The sequence below is a fragment of the Camelus bactrianus genome, chromosome 30 (assembly GCF_048773025.1).
Source record: "Camelus bactrianus isolate YW-2024 breed Bactrian camel chromosome 30, ASM4877302v1, whole genome shotgun sequence".
NCBI lineage: Eukaryota > Metazoa > Chordata > Mammalia > Artiodactyla > Camelidae > Camelus > Camelus bactrianus.
Genome location: NC_133568.1, coordinates 30155322 through 30173282, shown reverse-complemented (window position 1 = coordinate 30173282; position 17961 = coordinate 30155322). Strand labels below are relative to the sequence as shown.

Genomic DNA, 17961 nt, shown 5'->3' with positions numbered 1-17961 from the left:
CTTTTCTTCCTGTATTAGCAGAAACACAACGTTGTTTAAAAGTTACAGAAAACACTGCCGAGGGGGAACTAGTACAGTCAACCGTGCGTACCCACGGCTTCCACATCCGCGGACACAGAGGGCTGACTGCGCTGGGTTGTTTCATACAAGGGGCTCGAGTATCATGGATTTGAGTGTCCACAGGGGCCCTGGAGCCAGCGCCCCTTGGATACTGAGGAACGACTGTACTTTGCTGTGTTTTTTGTCAAAGGAAAGCTTGTTGTTAAGCACCTGTTTGGCTCTGAAGAGTTTATTTTGAAAGAATGTATTTTAAAGCAAGAGGGAAGGAGGGCTGGAGGACTGGCAAGCTCACTGGTGAGGTTTTCTCCCCAGTGAGTCCCTGATTGTGTGGTCCTGCCTCCTCTCCGTCTGTGACAAGCCAGAGCTGCCCCCTTCCTCCCAGCTTATGAGCACCTGATGGATATCTGTGTCCCTGTCTGTTTTCAGGTTCCTTTGGCTCTCTGTGCACACCTAGCAGGCAGGTGTGTCTCAGCCTACCTGCAGAGGGCTGTTCCTTACCTGAGTACCTCACAGTACCCTTCTGGACCAGTCACTTACTTGGCAGATACAGGACCCGGGGTTCTCGTCCACTTCAAGATGGGTTACAAATGAGTTAGTACTGCCAATAATAAAGAACTGAAGATTTTTACTAAAGAGGCTGGATCCACAGATGTGATTATAAGGAAACTTTGTCACTCAGCCCAGCTTTGGGGAGAGGGGCTAGAGCTGCCCTGCGGCTGCTGCCCCCCCCCAACCCGACCCTGGTGTGGAGCAGAGATGCTGGGAAGCTGGTCAAAGGCCACTGGCCCTGCTGATCACCGTCTGCAGCTTTGTCACCGAGAACCAGCCTCTGGGTGAGGTACAGGAGCAGAGCCTGTCCTGATGAAGCCAGTGGGGAGGCAGGTGGGCAGGTGGGCAGCTGGCAGCTCTGTGGTTGAGGAAGGAGGCAAAAAATTAAAAAATGAAAAAAACAGTGACTAGGAACAGAAAATAAGCATAGAAGATACCTCTGTGCTAATTAAAAACAGGGACCCGGGGACTCTCCCACCCTGGGACGTGGCAGCTCTCAGCCACTGAGGAGGCCCCACCCCAGGGACCTAGTGTGACACTCAGGCCCTGCCTCGGGTGCCCACCTTCCAAGCCTCCTGCCACCAGTCTGCGGGGTCGCTGTGGCTGGTGCCGTCTGTGCTGTCCTCAGCATGGCCCTGCCTCCCCTTGTCCCCCAGGTGGGCCTCAGTGACCCCGGACAACCAGGGCTTCCCTGCCAGGGTAACTCAGATACACTTTGACATGTGCCGAGCGTCCATGCTGAACCCTCCAAAGATGCTGCTGTGGATCTGCAGCAGAGGCGGGCATGCAGGACAGAGACCTCTGTCTGTGTCTATGGGGTGGGGGGGTCACGCCCTGAAGACACAGCCCAGCCTCCCTCCCAGGAAGGACTGGAATGCACTTTGCCCTCAGTGATGGGGTCCAGGAGGAGACGCGACTGGCCTGAGCCCAGCCCAGCCCCACCCCAGTCCCTGATGCCTGAGTGAGCTGGGGCCGCCAGCGGCGGGAAAAGACAGACTGACACGACTAACGGGCGATGGGCCCAGCCCTGGGGTTTTCGGATCCCCAGCTACAGGTTTCTGTGATCACTGGAGCCGTTTACTGTCAGAAGGTCCTAAAGGCTCACTGCCCTGCGCCTGATTCCACATTCATTTTCAGTCATTTCTTTAAAATGATCTTTAAGCCTCCTTTGAATCTGGAACCAGCCCTGATAAAAAGCAACCACAAAGCCAGGACCGACATCTGGCACCACACAGCCGGTTCCCAAGATGCGTGGCCCCAGGGTGCCCTGTGGAGCCATCCCACCCAGACACCCTTCCTCGAGAGGGTTCAGCAAACGGGGGGCTGCCCTCTTGGGAAAGATGGGGAAATTCTAACCTGGCTTTGAGGAAGGCTGGTGGGAGTGGCCTCGGGTCCGAGGGCCTTCAGCAAGGCAAACCAGATGAGCTGGGAGAGGAGAGAGCTGGACACCTGGAGGGCAGCCCCCGGGAGTGAGCTTATGTAGGGGCCAGGACAGTGGAACAAGGACAGGTCTTCAGGCGTCAGGACAAAGTTTACAGGGAGAGAAAAGACTGCAGGACTTTTGGATTCTATTTAATATCTGGCACTTTTTGTTCTTCAACATATGTGGCAGACTTTTAAAATGTTGGCATTTCTAGTGTCTTTAAGAATAAAATCTGTTCTGACTTGTGTTTTGACCCAGTGGTGCAGCTCCAGAATGTTTTTTGTATGTGTCTGCATGTTTGTTTAATTATGGGAAGGGGAGCCGCTTGGTCTCAGCCAGCCTGGGACAAGCTGAGACAGGAAGAGGTGCTTTCACACAGCCGGGCCGATGGCTGATTAAAGCCGTCCTGTGTGAGCTTCCCATGCTGAGTGGTGCGTGTGCGTCACTGGGACTGAGGGGTGTGTTCTCCTGCCTCCTCCCACCTCCTGCCAGAATCCCTTTCCTGTTCTTCCTTCTGTGATGTTCCCAGTTCCCAGACGCAGCTTCTCGGGGCCTCATGGGAGGCAGGGGGTGGCCAGGCTAGGCCGGCACAGGGAGTGCAGCAGGCCAGGCGTCCTGTGAGCCTGTGTCTTCCCCTTTCCCTGGAGGAGACCAGGTTCAGGCACCACATAACCCCCAACCTCCGCACGCAGGCAGGAATAGGCTTGTCAGGGTTTCAGAGCAGAAGGCCTCCTGACCCATCCAGGACACCCTTTGTCCTGGGCTTCATCCCTGGGCCCTCCTCAGGTCAGGTGTGTCAGCGAGCAGCCTTCAAAGTGCGGAAGCAGCGAAGGGTGGGCAAGGTCAGGTGTGAATTCTCTGCGGGAGAAGAGAGAGTAAGAGGGTGACTAGTGACAGCTGGATCCTGCAGTCTCCATCTCTCCTGGTGGCCCCTCCACCTACCTTGTGTGTGCTATTTTAAAAGGAAAACAGACCTTTAACTTGCACCCGTTTAAGGAGACAGAAAAGTGGTTTTCAGTTTCTTGGCGCTGCTTGGGCTGCAGGCCTGTTCCACCACATCATAGCCCCTCTGCCCCTGACAGAACTCCAGACCATCCCCGTTTTCTTCCTGGCACATTCGCTGGAAATTGCTGTTGGCCGCAGGTCCTTCTGACCCCAAGGTTGGGCCGTGGGCTCTGTGATGTGGAGGTTTTGTCTGTCCTGTGGTCACAGTTGTGGCCAAGGGTCTGTGGGCACAGAGTGGGCAGGTGGTAGTGAGTGAGTGACCAGCCTCTGGGGCAAACCGAGGTCCCCTCAGCCCAGGGTCTCCTCACAGGACCACCCTGGGCCTGCCAGGCTGAGAGCCCCAGCGCTGGGGTCTGTGTCCGGGGTAGCTCGCCGGGCCGGCCCACCAGGACTGACCCTCAAGTTGGGCCTGCGAGGGCCACAGGCAGACAGTTCTAGCCGGTTCTACAGTTTTTCAACCACTGATACCCTCCTGACTTTTAAAGAAAATGGTCAGTCATGCTAAGTCGTTTGTTTTGTGTGCAGACCACCTAAGGATTTCTAACCTTTGTGCTTTAAGGCATTTTTAAAACTTAACAGACTTTATTTTTCAGAGCAGTTTTAGGTTTATAGAAAAATTGAGCAGAAAGTACAAAGTATTCCCATATACCCTCTTTCCCCTAACTGCTAACAAACGAACTCGGCACATTTGTTAAACCTGACGGGCCAGTGTTTAGACACTGCTGTTAATTAAAGCCCATAGTTTACATCAGGGTTCACTCTTGGTATTGTGGGTGTTCTGTGGGTTTTACCAAATGCATAATGACACGTGTCCATCATATGATATCATACAGAGTATATTCCTGCCCTAAAAATCCTCTGTGCTCTGTTGCTCTCCGTGCCACACCCCCAACTCCATCCCGAGCGACCACTGATCTTTTTATTGCCTTTCCAGAATGCCGTGTAGCTGGAATCACACAGCACACAGCCTTTGCAGACTGGTTTCTTTCACTTAGCAGTAGACTAACTGCCTCCATTCTTTTCACATCTTGAGAGCTCTTCTTGTTTTCGTGCTGAGTGATTCTCCGTTGTCTGGATGCACCACAGTTGGTCCACTCACCTGCTGAAGGACATCTTGGTCCCTTCCAAGTTTTGGCAATTACAAATAAAGCAGGGGTAAGATCTGCCTGCAGGATTTTGTGTGGACATAAGTTCCCAGCTCTTTTGGGTAAATGCCAAGGAGTGCGATCGCTGGACCACATGGTGGGAATGTGTTTGCTGTTATGAGACCCCCAAGCTGTCTTCCAAAGTGGCTGCAGCATTCGGCATTCCCCCGAGCAGGGATGGGCGTTCCTGCGGCTCCATGTCCTCACCAGCAGTTGGTGTTGTCAGTGCTCTGGATTTGGGGTGTTCTTGTAGGTGTGCGGTGGTGTCTCATTGCTGCTTTAGTTCGCATTTCCCTGATGACACGATGTGGAGTCTCTCTATGTGCTTATTTAGTCATGTGCGTATCTTCTTTGGTGAAGTGTCTGTTCACACCTTTTGCCCATTTTTAATTGTTTTATTTTCGTGTTGAGTTTTAAGAGTTCTTTGTGTATTTTAGATACAAGACCTTTATCAAACATGTGCTCTGCAAATACTTCCCCCAGTCTGTGGCCCGTCTCTTTTGTTGTTGTTGTCCTCTTAACCGTGTCTTTCACAGAAGTTTCCATTCTAATAAAGTCCCGTTTATGTCCTTTTCCTTTCATGGATTACGCTTTTGGAGCTGTGATTAAAACTTGTCACTAACCTAGACTTTCACCCCTGTTATCTGGGAGTTTTACAGTTTTGCGTTTACATTCAGGTCTGTGGCTCGTCTTGAGCTAGTTCTTGTGAGGGGTGCGGGGTCTGTGACTGGGTTCACTTTCTGCATGCAGATGTGTCCAGCTGTCCCAGCACCGCTCGTTGACAGGACTGTGCTTCCACCACCGAAGTACCTTTGCTCCTTGTCAAAGGCCAGTTGACTGGGTTTGTGTGGGTCTGTTGCTGGGCTCTCTGTCCTGTTGATCCATTTCTCTGTCCTTTCACCAGCACCACACTGTCTTACCTCGTGGTGAGTGTGGAAGCCGGGCAGTGTCAGGCTTCCAACTGTGTTCTTTTCCTTTGATGTTTCATTGGCTGTTCTGGGTCCTGTTGTTTTTCTGTATGAACTTTAGAATCAGTTTGCTGACATCCACAATAAAACGTTTGCCCTCACTAAGGTAGCATGGGCCTGGTGCGTGTCCCATGTGATGATTTGCAGCCTTTTATATTTTAAGGCATTTTTTTCCTATCCTTCATGATTAGAGGGCTTGGGGTTTTGGCAAGGGGGGGTTGCTAATCTTTACGAACCCTGAGATTGTTTTTCTAAGCATTTTTAATAGTTTTCTCAATTTACAAAGTTTTTAATGAATTTTTTAATTAAATGTTCAATTTAATATCAAATTTCTAGTGAATTACCAAAAAGCAATGCACTTGAAAGGGGATACTGTCCACCCACAAGTTAACATATTTATAACATGGGGAATAACCATGGATACCCTCATGATTCTACACTTTCCAAATCTGAAAATTTCAAATTTAAAAAATTTTAAGTTACTTTTATATAACTTTGTCTATTTTCCAAGTTGGACTTCCAAGTGCCTGTCCCAAGATTTGTGTAAAATAGGATCCCCAGGGGGCTTGCAGCCTCTGGGAGCAGAGAGGCCAGAACCAGAGGAGCTGCCCTGGCTCCTTGCTTCTTCCCATCCCCCCTGCTCGGCCCCAGCCCCACCCTTTCTCCTGCTGAAACTGTCCTCATGGCCCACCAGCCCTCCCCTCTGAGACCAGTCTGCCTCTCCTCAGCAACCCCAGCAGGCAGTGCTTCCCACATTTCCTGGCACAAGTCTCCCTCCTCCCAGCTGAGGATCAGCCCCTAACCCAGTGCCCAGAGGTGCTTCAGAACATGGCTCAGCAGAGCAGAACAGGACCCTCTCTCCAGCACACTGGTCTGGGACCCTCACTCTCAGTCTGACGAGTGCTCCTGACAAGGCAAGACCACCCCCAACCCGCCGCGCCCCAGGCCCTGGAGAGCTCTGCACAGGCAGAGGTGGGGGACATGCAGGTGTGCGCCTTCCTGGTGTTGTCTGGTATAGCGTGAGCAGACTGTGCTGCTACCATAAACAGTTCTTATTTCTGTCATCTCGTTCCCGACACAACAACTGCAAAGAGAGAAGCAGTCTGCCGTCTGCCAATTAAAACACAAACGTGCGAAGCCTTTTCATCAGGAACCACATGGTCCCTCACCACCTGGTGAACACAGTCAGGTGTCTTCCCAGAGAACAGCCAGGGGCCTCTGGCCTCACCGAACCACTCCAGCCTGTGTCTTGGTAGCAGCCTCAGGTCACGTGAGGCTGGCCTCGCGGTGGCCCCGCCGGCCTGACCTCGCCTGCTGGACCTGCTTCCTGCGTGTCTTTCAGGAGTGCGGTGCCTGGGAGAAAGTGTGGCTGTGAGTGGGGGGCAAGTCTGTGTCCATCAGGCTGCCTTCGTTTGCGGCTGGTCAGCTGGTCCTGTAAAGCTGAGGCCAGTGGGTTCTCAGACCAGAGGTGATTCTAAGACGCATTTCCTGACCAAGGAGTCCCTAGGTGTCCCAGAGTTGGTGTTGCTCTGCTAGTGGGTGGGCTGCATCTTACCATGGCAGACTGCTGGCTGCAGTGGTTCCAGTCTGGTACCTACCCACTGGTAGGTGGAGCTGGGTCCTAGGGTCTCTGCCTAGGGTCCTGGGGTCCCAGGTCTAGTGCCAGTGTACTGGTGTATGCTGCCAGGCCTGGGCCCTCTGGTGGACAGGGCCCTCTGCAGGGGTGGCTGTGGGCTCAAGGAGTCTTAAGACAGCCTACCTGCTGGTTTGTGGGCTGTGTCCCCACCCAGCTAGTTGCTTGTCCTGAGGCCTCCCAGTACCAGTGCCTACAAGCTATTGGGCTGGGGCAGGGCTGGATTCCAAGGCTAATAAAGCAGAGGGAGGATTCCACAATGGTACCTGCTAGCATCACTGCCCATGTGGTACAATGGGTTTCCCCAAGATAGCTGCCACTGGTGTCTGTGTCCACAGGGGAGCTCCAGGAGCCTCTCCAAGATCAGCAGGTGGGTCTGACCCAGCCTCCTTGCAAATTACTGCTTCTGCCCTGGAGAATATGAGATCACATCATGTCTTTATCAAGTCTGATTATACTGTGTTCTGGTTTGGGTCTTTTTGGGTTCATCTCACATAGAGTCTGATGAGCCCTGATGTTTACATTTGTACGTTTCATCAAATCTGGGAAGTTTTCCGGCATCATTTATTCGAACAGTCCCTCCTCTTCTCCTTCTGAGACTGTCGCTTCATGTGTATTGCTTTGCTTAATGGCGTCCCAGTGGTTTCCTAGGCTCTGTTCACTTTTCTTTGATATTTTTTTCTTTTTGTTCCTCAGACATTGTCCTGTCTTCAAGTTCACTGGCTCCTTCTTCTGCCAGCTCAGATCTGCCTTTGAATGCTCCTGGTGAATTTTTAATTTCAGTTGTACTTTTCAGCATTTGGCTTCCTTTTAGATTTTCTGTCTATTGATATTTTTATTTTGTTCACACATTGCTTTCTTGACTTTCTGCACATCTTGTTGTTGTTGTTGTTGTTGTTACTTTTTTTGAGCATGTCTTAGGCCATTGTTTTAAAGTCTTTTTCAAGTAAATGTGCCACCAGGTTGTTTCAGGGACAGCTTCTGTTACTGTTTTCCTTTGAATAGGTCATATTCTCATTTCTTTGTATGTCTTGTGAATTTTTTATTGAACTCTGGAGATGAACAATATGGCAACTCTGGAAATCATTTTGTTGGTTGCCTGGGGCGCAGTTTGGAGAGTTCTAGAGAGCTGATTTTAGGGAGGTGATTGTGCTTCAACTTGGCATCAAGCAGTTGCCTGGTGAACACGGTTGGGCCAGCTCAGCCAATGCCAGGATTGCCCTGGGCTCAGCAGAACAACTCAGAAAGTTACTCCAGTGTGTTTGCATATCATCCTGGAGGCTGAGACTTCCCCAAAGAGTGAACTGTGACAAAATGGATTGGTCGTTTAGCTCTCAGGCATATGCATGAGATGTGTTTCAGTAAGTTCTGCACATGATTTGGTTGTGGGCTCAATGCCTCAGACTTCTCTGGGGTCACTGCAAGTCAGAGAAGCAGTGGGAGGGTAAGCAGCAGAAAGGGGGATTTACCAGGATGGCCAGCCTCAGGCTCCAGGTGGTGGGAGCTGTTTTATGTGTGCTTCCCTGGTGCTCCCGCAGCCTGTCCTCTGACCGTCCCCTCTGCTCTCTTCCAGAAGAGGCCGAGCACTGCAGCTTCGGGGCAGGATCTCTGTCCAGGCGGCGGCGCCCACTGGCCCTGCGGGAGGACGGCCCTCGCCGGCGCGCGCACCTGCACATCGGCCTGCCGCACGACTTCCGCCCCGTGTCCTCCATCATCGACGTGGACATCCTCCCCGAGACGCACCGCCGCGTGAGGCTGTACCGGCACGGCTGCCAGAAGCCACTGGGCTTCTACATCCGCGACGGCACGAGCATGCGCGTGGCCCCGCAGGGGCTGGAGAAGGTGCCAGGCATCTTCATCTCCCGCATGGTGCCTGGCGGCCTGGCTGAGAGCACCGGGCTGCTGGCCGTGGACGATGAGGTCCTGGAGGTGAACGGGATCGAGGTGGCTGGGAAGACGCTGGACCAGGTCACGGACATGATGATCGCCAACAGTCACAACCTCATCGTCACGGTCAAGCCAGCCAACCAGCGGAACAACGTGGTGCGCTGCGGCCGTGTGTCCGGCAGTTCCGGCCGCTCCTCGGACAGCACAGCCAGCCGCCACAGCCTGCCAGCGGCCCATGTCCTGCAGAACTTGCCCACCGACGAGATGGAGAGCGACGAGGAGCCCGACGTGGTCCTCGAGGGCGTCCTGGAGCCCCGGCTGGTCCCCAGGCCAACGCTGGGCAGCCTCGCTCGGGTCAACGGCGCTGGCCTGACGCCCGGGCTGCACAGCCCTGGGCGGGAGGGCAGCGTCCACCGGCTGCTCAGCTCCCTCCGGTCCGACCCCCGCCACAGCCTGGCCCTGCCCCCGGGAGGGGTGGAGGAGCATGGGCCAGCGGTCACCTTGTAGGGGCAGGCATCAGACAGGTCAGTTTCCCAAGGGGAAATGCTTTTAAATTTTTATTCCAATTTTAAAATTAGAATTGTACACTTCACTTCTCCTTTTTGTTTGTATTTATCCCTCCCTTTTCTCCCACAACCCTACTCTTTATTTCAACTTACGGATAGGAAAAATACTGTATTTTTATAGAATTCCTCCACAGAATATAAAGAACACACACATGCACAGTCGTACTGGGCCGGGGGCAGGCCAGCACATTTGTAAAGTGGTAGAAAGCCTCTGACTTTTTAAATTTAAAAAATATACTTTTTTAAATGAAGCTTTAAAATTGCTTTTTTTTAGTAGTCAAATTCACGATTTCACTGTGCTTCCTGCCAACTTGCACAGATTCTGCTGATGGTTTAGGGCAGGAAGGAGAACCTGGCTTTTAAGAGCAAATGCACGCAAGCCTGTAATAGGTATGACTGTTGAAGATGAATTCAGATTTTCACGGCATTTTAGTCCTGTTTCAAATAGTCAAGTGGGTGTGGAACTCCCCAACCTCATGCAGTGGACTTCCCCCTGCGGACAGCTTTGTGAGGCCACCAGCGGTGCCCTGTCCAGCCTCTGAGGGTGAATTTAAAGAGGGGAGGCAGCCAGCTCTGCTGGAGGGGAAGGTAACACTCACCAGGACCATCTGTGATCAAAGGCCAGTATTTACTCTGGGACACAGACTTTCTTTGCCTGTGCATCGTGACTCCAGGGGCAGTTTTGAAATGGCCCCACCAGAAACGATGGCCAAGCCTAGCACAGGTCCGACATGGGCTTTTGAAGGCTCACAGCCATTGGGATATGTAAGTTCTGGTATCTTTGTTTTTAAATAGTAAGTCACATGGAATGTAAAGATTTTTGACACAGATTAAATTCATCGTCACGTCCCTTTGATACTCTAGCTATATTTACAAACGTAGTCATTTTAAAGGTTCATTCATGTTGATCCAATGTATTTTCTGTTTGAATCCAATGTCAAGGAGACACTGTTAAACTTACACTATGAGAACTAAACTTTAACCCAAAACAGCGTTCACATAAATGCAGATAGAAGTATTTCTGTAGGCTGCCCTTTGGGAGACTGTGCAGCCACTTCTCCTGTGGTCTTGCACCCCCTGCTGGTCAGTGGCAGAACTGTCCTGACCTCATGGCTGTCAGGCTGGTAACACAATGAAAACAGTCATCTCAACGTTTTCATTTTCCTGATAGGTGGGAAGCAAGTGATTTCTCTTTTTGAAACTATTTATTGGGCAGAAATAGCTTTTACTGAGTAGTTGTGGTCTCCTGCGCCTTTGTTTTTCTCATTTGTATGCCAGGATCACTGTTACAGTCCCAAGAACAGGGAAGACCAAAGATGCTCCCCCTTTGAGGTCTAGGACCTCCAAAATCACGGGCTCCAATGAACTGTACAAACATTTCTGGCACCTCAGGAGTCCGCAGTGCTTTTTTTACTATCACAAGTATTATAGAAACAAAACTCTAATGCTAAGTTACTATCACAAAGGAAATGTTCTTTTACTAAGTTATTGCTGGTTATTGAATGATCTTGTCAAATAAACCGGTGTGTTACTGAGGAAAGTTATATTTCTTACCATGTTTTAAGTTGTTATACAAATGTGAATAATTTTTAAAGGAAAAAAAGTCTTATGCTGAGATTTGTGTGCTATTCATAATGTTAGGAGTTATGAATTGTTTCAAACAGCTGCTTTAGTGTATTTTTCTACCCAGGTCTATATTTCTGCCATTTTCTTCTTATTAAAAAACAAAAAAACAAACAAAAAACCATGTTGTATACACATTAAAGTTTTCTTGTTTTTATATATCAAAGAATAAAACCTTTTTCTTTGCTTTTAATATTTTCCAGTTCTGTTCTAAATACAAGGAGAATGTCACTGTCCATGCTGAGCAGGGGTGAGCTTCCTCCTCAGGATGAAACCCTCTGATAGTTACCAAGTGCCTCTCATGTTTCACTTAATCCTCACGCACTCTCCATGAAGCAAGTGGTACTGTCCCCATTTTACAGAGAAAATGGCCTCAAACTCAAGCAGGTAGTAGGTCATTTCAAATAACCACTTATTTGATAGGAGATAGATGTCTTAGGTCCAGAACCTTCTTTTGCAGTCCTTTTGAAAAAACTTTTCTGAATACTTACTATACAGCTTTTTCAAAATACAGCCTGGTTTGTGAAATTTCCATTGACACTTTATCACTGACATTACTCAGTGTATAATATGCAGCATCATGGACCACTCTTTCAGTAACTTACAAACACCATGGTGACAGCAGCGAACACCAGTGATTCCTGGAAGAAACAGGCACAGATAACCACAGCCTTACCCGCACATCACCTTACCGACTTAGGGTTAGGGAAACTCAAGCGGATAGACAGTCACTGTCACAGCCTGTGAGTTGGAGTGCAGGCAGTCACTGAAACTGGATGCACGCTCTGAGTTAGCTCCATGACGGAGTCAGATATGCAGGTGCCCGCACCTGGCGAACACCCGTCCCCTGACCTAGTCACAACGCACACTGCCAGCCCCAGAGCCTGTGACACTGCCCACGAGAGCCAGCCCTTCAGCTGATAAGGAGACAAGTTATGTAGTATCTCACAGTTTTACACAAAGTGGCCACAGACAGGGTGGGGTCTTGTGGCAAGTTGCAAAGATACCTGGAAAGTACTGGTATTGAGATCCTAATTTCATATCAGATGATAACCTGCAAAAAGTATTTTCTGATGTTCAGAAATACTGTTGTGTGAATTACCTTTTATTCCAACACTACACCTCCTCCTTTCTGCCTCTAATGTCAGTCTCCTAAATATTTTTTACCCTGAAGACATCCCAGGTCAATATTCAAATTCTTTTCCCCACTTACAGTTCCTCACATATCTTGTTTTCTCTGTATCTTCATAAAAAGAGAGCTTTCAGGGATTGAGAACATTTAATCACTGAACAACATTTCCAAGCATTAACTGTTATGTTAATAAAAAGCAAACAAAATGATTCCACATTGGTCTCCCCAGCCCAGGAAACAAGTGCCATTTCCCACACTCCCTCCTCTACGGAGCTTTGAAAGTAAATACATCCCTTGACCCGAAACCGCTTGACCCCAAGCTAATGTGCTGGGGAAGAGCCCTTTTCACGTGAGTTTTGCTTCATATGACCCAGCAATTCCACTCCTGGGTATCATCTGGAAAAAATGAAAACACTAACTCGAAAAGATACATGCACCCCAATGTTCACTGCAGCATTACTTAAAATAGGCAAGTTACAGAAGCAACCTAAGTGTCCACCAAGAGATAAATGGATAAAGAAGATGTGAGATTAGATAGATAAATAGATACAGAGAGATAGACAGATAAAATGGAATACAACTCAGCCATAAGAAAAAAATGAAATACTGCCATTTGCAGCAACATGGATGGACCTAGAGAATGTTATGTGTGTTGAAATGAATCAGACAGAGAAAGACAAATACCATGTGGTGTCATTTATGTGTGGAATCCAAAAAATAAAACTAATGAATGTATATAGAAAAACAGAAACAGACTCGCAGATATAGGAAACAAACTGGTGGCTGCCTGGTGGGGGTGGGGAGGGGCACAGCGGGGTAAGGGATTAAGATACAGAAACTACCGTGCATGAAACAGACACGCAACAAGGATGGGAACTGCAGCCACTGCTCTGCAATAACCTTTGATGGAGTATAATCTATAAAAATACCGATTCACTATGCTGTATACCTGAAACTAATGTAATATCATAAATCAACTATACTTCAAAAAAAAGCAAGAGAAAAATAGCTTGTCACGTACACGAGAGCCCCATGGTAGCCTCAGCAGACTTTGCAGACCAGTAGGGAGTATCACAGTGCATTCAAAGTGCTAAAAGGAAAAGAATTTTCAACCAAGAGTGCTCTACCTGGCCAAGTTACCATTCAGAATTGAAAGAGAGAGTTTTCTGGACAAACGAAAGCTAACAGCATTCACCACCACTAAACCAGCCTTAACAAGAAATGTTTAATGGACACTTTAAGCTGAAAAGAAGTGTGCAAATTAGTAAGAAGAAAGCATCAAAGGATACCTCTTACTGATAAAAGTAAATGTACAGTAAAGGTGGCGGGTTAATCACATAAAGCTAGTAGGAAAGTAGTAAAAATAACTGTAACTGCAATAATATTAAGAGATACAGAAGATAAAAGGTAATAAAATGTGACTTCAACAACACACAGTGTTGGGGGGACAAGTGAAAACACACAGCTTTAGAATGTGTTCAAACTTCAGTTGTCATCAGCGTAAAGCAGAACATTATCAATGCGGATTGCTAGCTGTAAGCCTCGCGATCACCGCGAAGCAAAGACCTGTAGTAGACACACAAAAACAATGAGGAAGCAATCCAGTGACACCGCTGAAGAGAGTTGTCACACCGCAAAGGGAAAGAGCAAGCAGAGGAGAAGGAAGCAGGAGAGCCCCAACGGCCAGAAACCAGCAAGGCGAGAAGTGCACGCCTGTCGATAATCACTCCACATTTAAACGGACTAAACTTTCCAGTCAAAAGGCAGAGGAGCTGAATGGGTTACAGAAAACAAGACCCACCTCTGTGCGGCTACACGTCAGACCTAAGAGCACACCCAGACTGGAAACGAAGGGTTAGGAAAAGGTGCTCCTCGCAAGTAGAAACCAAAAGAAAACTGTGGCAGCTGTGCTTCCATCAGGCAAAGGAGACTTCTGTAGAACAGTCTGTAATAAGAGACAAAAAGGGCACTAGAAGACAATGCAGGGGCCAGTCCGCAAGAGGTGTAACATTTGTAAATACTCATGCACCCAACGTGGGCGCTCCCAAGTATATAAAGCACATATTCACAGGCCCAAGATATATATATAATTTTCATTAACATATATTTACATAAATAAATACACACACACAGTGGAATGCTATAAAGAGAGCAAAGCCATACAGAGAATAAACTCCCACCATTTGCAACAACACAGATGGACTCTGAGGGCGTCGTGCTGAGTGAACCAAGCCAGAGGGAGAAAGGCCAATACTGTGATCTCACTATTTGTGGGTCAGCTGGATTTAATCACTTCTCCAGCCGGTAGCACACCACAGTTGGATGACACACCACTTGTATTTGCAGAGAGCGAAATAAGCACACGTTGAGTTTAGAAAATTTGTAAAGCACAGGAAAACACGAAGAAGGAAATCGCGCCAGGACTCGCACCAGGTGAGGCAGGGCGTCCCTGCCCGCCCTCCTCTCAGGACGCACTTCCCAGAGGGGCATGGAGCCCCGACGTCCCGGGAATTAACTAGGAGCATCCGTGCGCCGTGTTCATGGCAGCTTTGCTGCTCACAGTAGCTACACCATGGAAGTAACCCCAGTGTCCATCGAAGGATGAGTGGATAAACAAAAAGTGGGAATACACACAGCAGAGTATTATTCAGCGTTTAAGAGGAAGGAAATTCTGACACCTGCTCCAACTTGGATGAACCTGGAGGACATGATGCTCAGTGAAACGAGCCAGTCACAAAATGCAAGTACTGTGTGATTCCACTTACAGGCCGTCCCTGGGGTCAACAAAATCAGAGACAGGAAGCAGACTGCTGGGCGCCAGGGGCCAGGGGAGGGGAAATTTGGGAGTTAGTCTGAATAAGACAGAAGTTCAGTTTGGGAAGCTGGGAGAGTTGTGTGGGTGTATGGTGGTGAAGGTCGCACAACAGTGTGAGTGCATTTACTGCCACTGAGCCGCACACCGTAAGACGGTTAAGATGAAGGTCTGGCTCAGTGGTGGAGCCTGTGCTTAGCGTGCACAAGGTCCTGGGCTCAATCCCCAGCACCTCCCCTTTAAAAAATAAACCCAATGACCTTCCCCCACACAAAAAAAATTTAAATTAAATTAAAAATATTTTTTAAAAACCTGAAGAATGGTTGAGATGGTAAATTTTATGTTACATGCATTCTAACACAACTTTTAGAAACGGGGGAAGGAAACAAGCACAAACTGTGGCCGTTAAGTCTGACCTGCTCATCCGGGCTCCTCTCTCCCTGGGGGGCCTATGTACAAGCATTCTCCGCACACACCCTGGTTACCTGTGATAACACTTCAGGACCAAGAGTTTTGGGGTCTGTGTTTGAATAGACTAATTTCTCAACAATGACTCTAAGATGCTCACACTGGTCCTTGGTCCAGGGAATGAAAGGAGTACCCAATTTAAGCATGGCTTGGAGTGTTCCAGCGGGAAAGGTGAAGGCAGTGAGGTCTGGGGACAAGCGATAACTTGAACGTGGTGTTTTCTAACTGAATGCAGAATTCAGTTCCCAAAGGAAAAGCAAAGAATGAACTCCAGCCCCCTGCAACAAAGACAGGACTCACGTGACACTTACATTCTCGGGGTTTTAAAGAACAAATGCTTTCACGCTGACCTCAGCACAAGCCCAGCTGGCACAGCGATTAGGGAAGTTTTATCACCTACCTTGGAAGAGCACCCACGGCGTCAGGGGAAAGGTGCCCCAGGCACCCAGAGGGGTGCTCAGCACTGGGCCGCGTGAGGCACAGAAGAGCCAGAGGACTGTGCCGAAAGGAGGGGTAACGTTGCGGGCTTCTGCAGAGCCAGAGACCTGAATTTCCTCTGACCCTGAAACAGGCAAGGCCGCGGTGCAACAGCAGGCGGGCTCCGGGCCACGGACCCGCATGCTCACGCACACGCTTTCAGACGTGGTCTGGCCTGACCTTTCCTGCGAGCCGCACAGCCCTGTTCAAGGGCGTCCCGGGAACAGCCCAGCCTCACTGAAGAGCACGTGAAGGTTTGCTGGCATCAGGATCTCCGGCAGGGATTCTGCAACCACGTCGGCAACGGTTTAGCAGCTCGTGGTTCACTCGGGCCTCAGGACTGTCCAGCTTTGAAAGGGCCGCTTTCTCACTCTCCTTTGTCTCTGCAGGGCGGTCTGCCCTCCCCTCGCTGAAGAACACCGTTGGAGACTCTGCAAGCCGAGCTCAAGTCGAGTCACTGCCATTCCCTTACTGTGGGAACCGCGCCGGTTTGAAGCGCCAGGCCTGCTGGGTTCCTGCGCCAAGAACCCCATCCAGGTGTCTCCAGGGTGGCTGGCCTCCTCCCTGCAGCTGGGGGACCCCTGAGCATTCTCAGCTACACTTATGTTGCTTCTGCGCCATCTGCATTTCTCTCTCATTGAGGTCATTTGTTGTCAGGCAGTTAAAACATTGTTCCTTAAAGACTTGTCTTCATGACGAGGTAGCGCGTGCTGGGCAGCAGGTCGGTAACCCAGTGTGGCTCTGCCAACCAGTGTGTCACACAGCTAAGAAAAGTCACGGACCCTCTGGGCCAGTTTGCTCACCGTGAGAAGAGAAGCCTCACCTCCTGCCCCACAGGACCAACCAGAGACGCAGGTGAGCAGAGTGCAGGTGCTATGCAGATGCACGGTACACACTCTCTAGAAGCATTTTCCATTGAAACATGAAAAGAATCACACCTATTTCTTACTGGAACTCTCTAAACTTGCCTTTGAGGAAAGCCTCATTTATCACCATAAACTTAGAAGGTACAAAGCTGCACAAACCTCTGTTAAGGAAGTGGCTTCGGAAGGTGTGTTTCTTGGTCAACTGGGGCAGGTGCTGGATTCACGCTGGGTCACACCACGGTGGCTGTCAGCTGCTGACAGACTGATGAACGAGGTATCAGGGTGGCTCCGTGTGCCCGCCTCCAGCCGCACTGGCTGCCATCTTTAGTGACTGTGTTGCCTTTGTAGCTGCACGAGATGAGGAGTTTGAATACGGATGCTTCAAAATTAACACAAGTCAGAAAGCATCCCAACCCTTGCTCCACTGTTCCTGTCAGGTTTTGCAAATGGCAATAATGGAAATAAGTTACAGAACTTAATCAAATGGAGTTAATGGTTACTTCTATTAAGCAACTGCTATCAATTTAAAATCACAGGCAGTTCATGTGGAAATAGTTTTGCAATTCAAATTATCAAGTTAACAACCAACGGTATTTGCAGAGTCATTAAAAACTTTTTAAAATTTTGCATTCAAAGATTATGCACAAATTTAGTTAATCCTAATGTTTCTTTATTACAGAGCAAAGCTTCGGACAGGAGTCTTGAAGACCCTCTAATGAGAGTTGATGAGTTTGTAGATATGTTGTATTTGGTTTGTATCTCAAACACTACTGTGATTTAAACACTAACATGTAGTCGTATATTTAAATTACCAAGATATCTGGATTTTTAACTAGTCTATCCAAATATTCAGATGACAACCAAATTTCCAACAGAAAAAAAAAGCTATTTGATCTATTTACTGTCTTTTCACTTCAGGCTATGACTTTGTAATTTGCACCTGGCAAGGAATGAGTGTTAGGATGTAAATCTCTAGGGCGGTTCCTGCTTTCAGCCTGTGGCAATGTAACACCAACTGACTTGTGGGATCTAGTGAAAATATGAAAACACGTTGGGGGGGAGGGCGTGAAGCAGAGGAAACACAGACCCAAGTCACATATGCTGTGTAAACTCCAGGAGCCCCCGGGGTTGAGGGCTGAGCCACTGAACTCAAAGAGTCCAACATGAACAACTCATTCTGACAAAGTTTAGAAACCAAAATATGAAATACAGTAATGAAACCACATTGATCCAAATTATGTCGTCAGAGTAACTAGTTTTAGCCTCACCCTTTTCTTTTAGATTTTAGATTTGCAGTGACTCCACACACCTTGTGCATGGAAGTGCTCCTCACCCTTACCCTAGAGC

The 17961-nt window shown here is 48.8% G+C and overlaps 1 protein-coding gene across 2 annotated transcripts in view; it reads left to right on the top strand.

The window, feature by feature from the left end:
* PARD6G (par-6 family cell polarity regulator gamma) overlaps positions 1-11052 on the top strand; it is a 57754-nt gene extending 46702 nt beyond the window's left edge. For both annotated transcript variants that reach the window (XM_074355428.1, XM_010961597.3), the window contains exon 3: positions 8357-11052. In XM_074355428.1, the coding sequence (XP_074211529.1) occupies positions 8357-9177 (821 nt within the window). In that variant the 3' untranslated portion in view covers positions 9178-11052. The remainder of the gene's footprint in view (positions 1-8356) is intronic.
* Positions 11053-17961: the final 6909 nt, after the last annotated feature.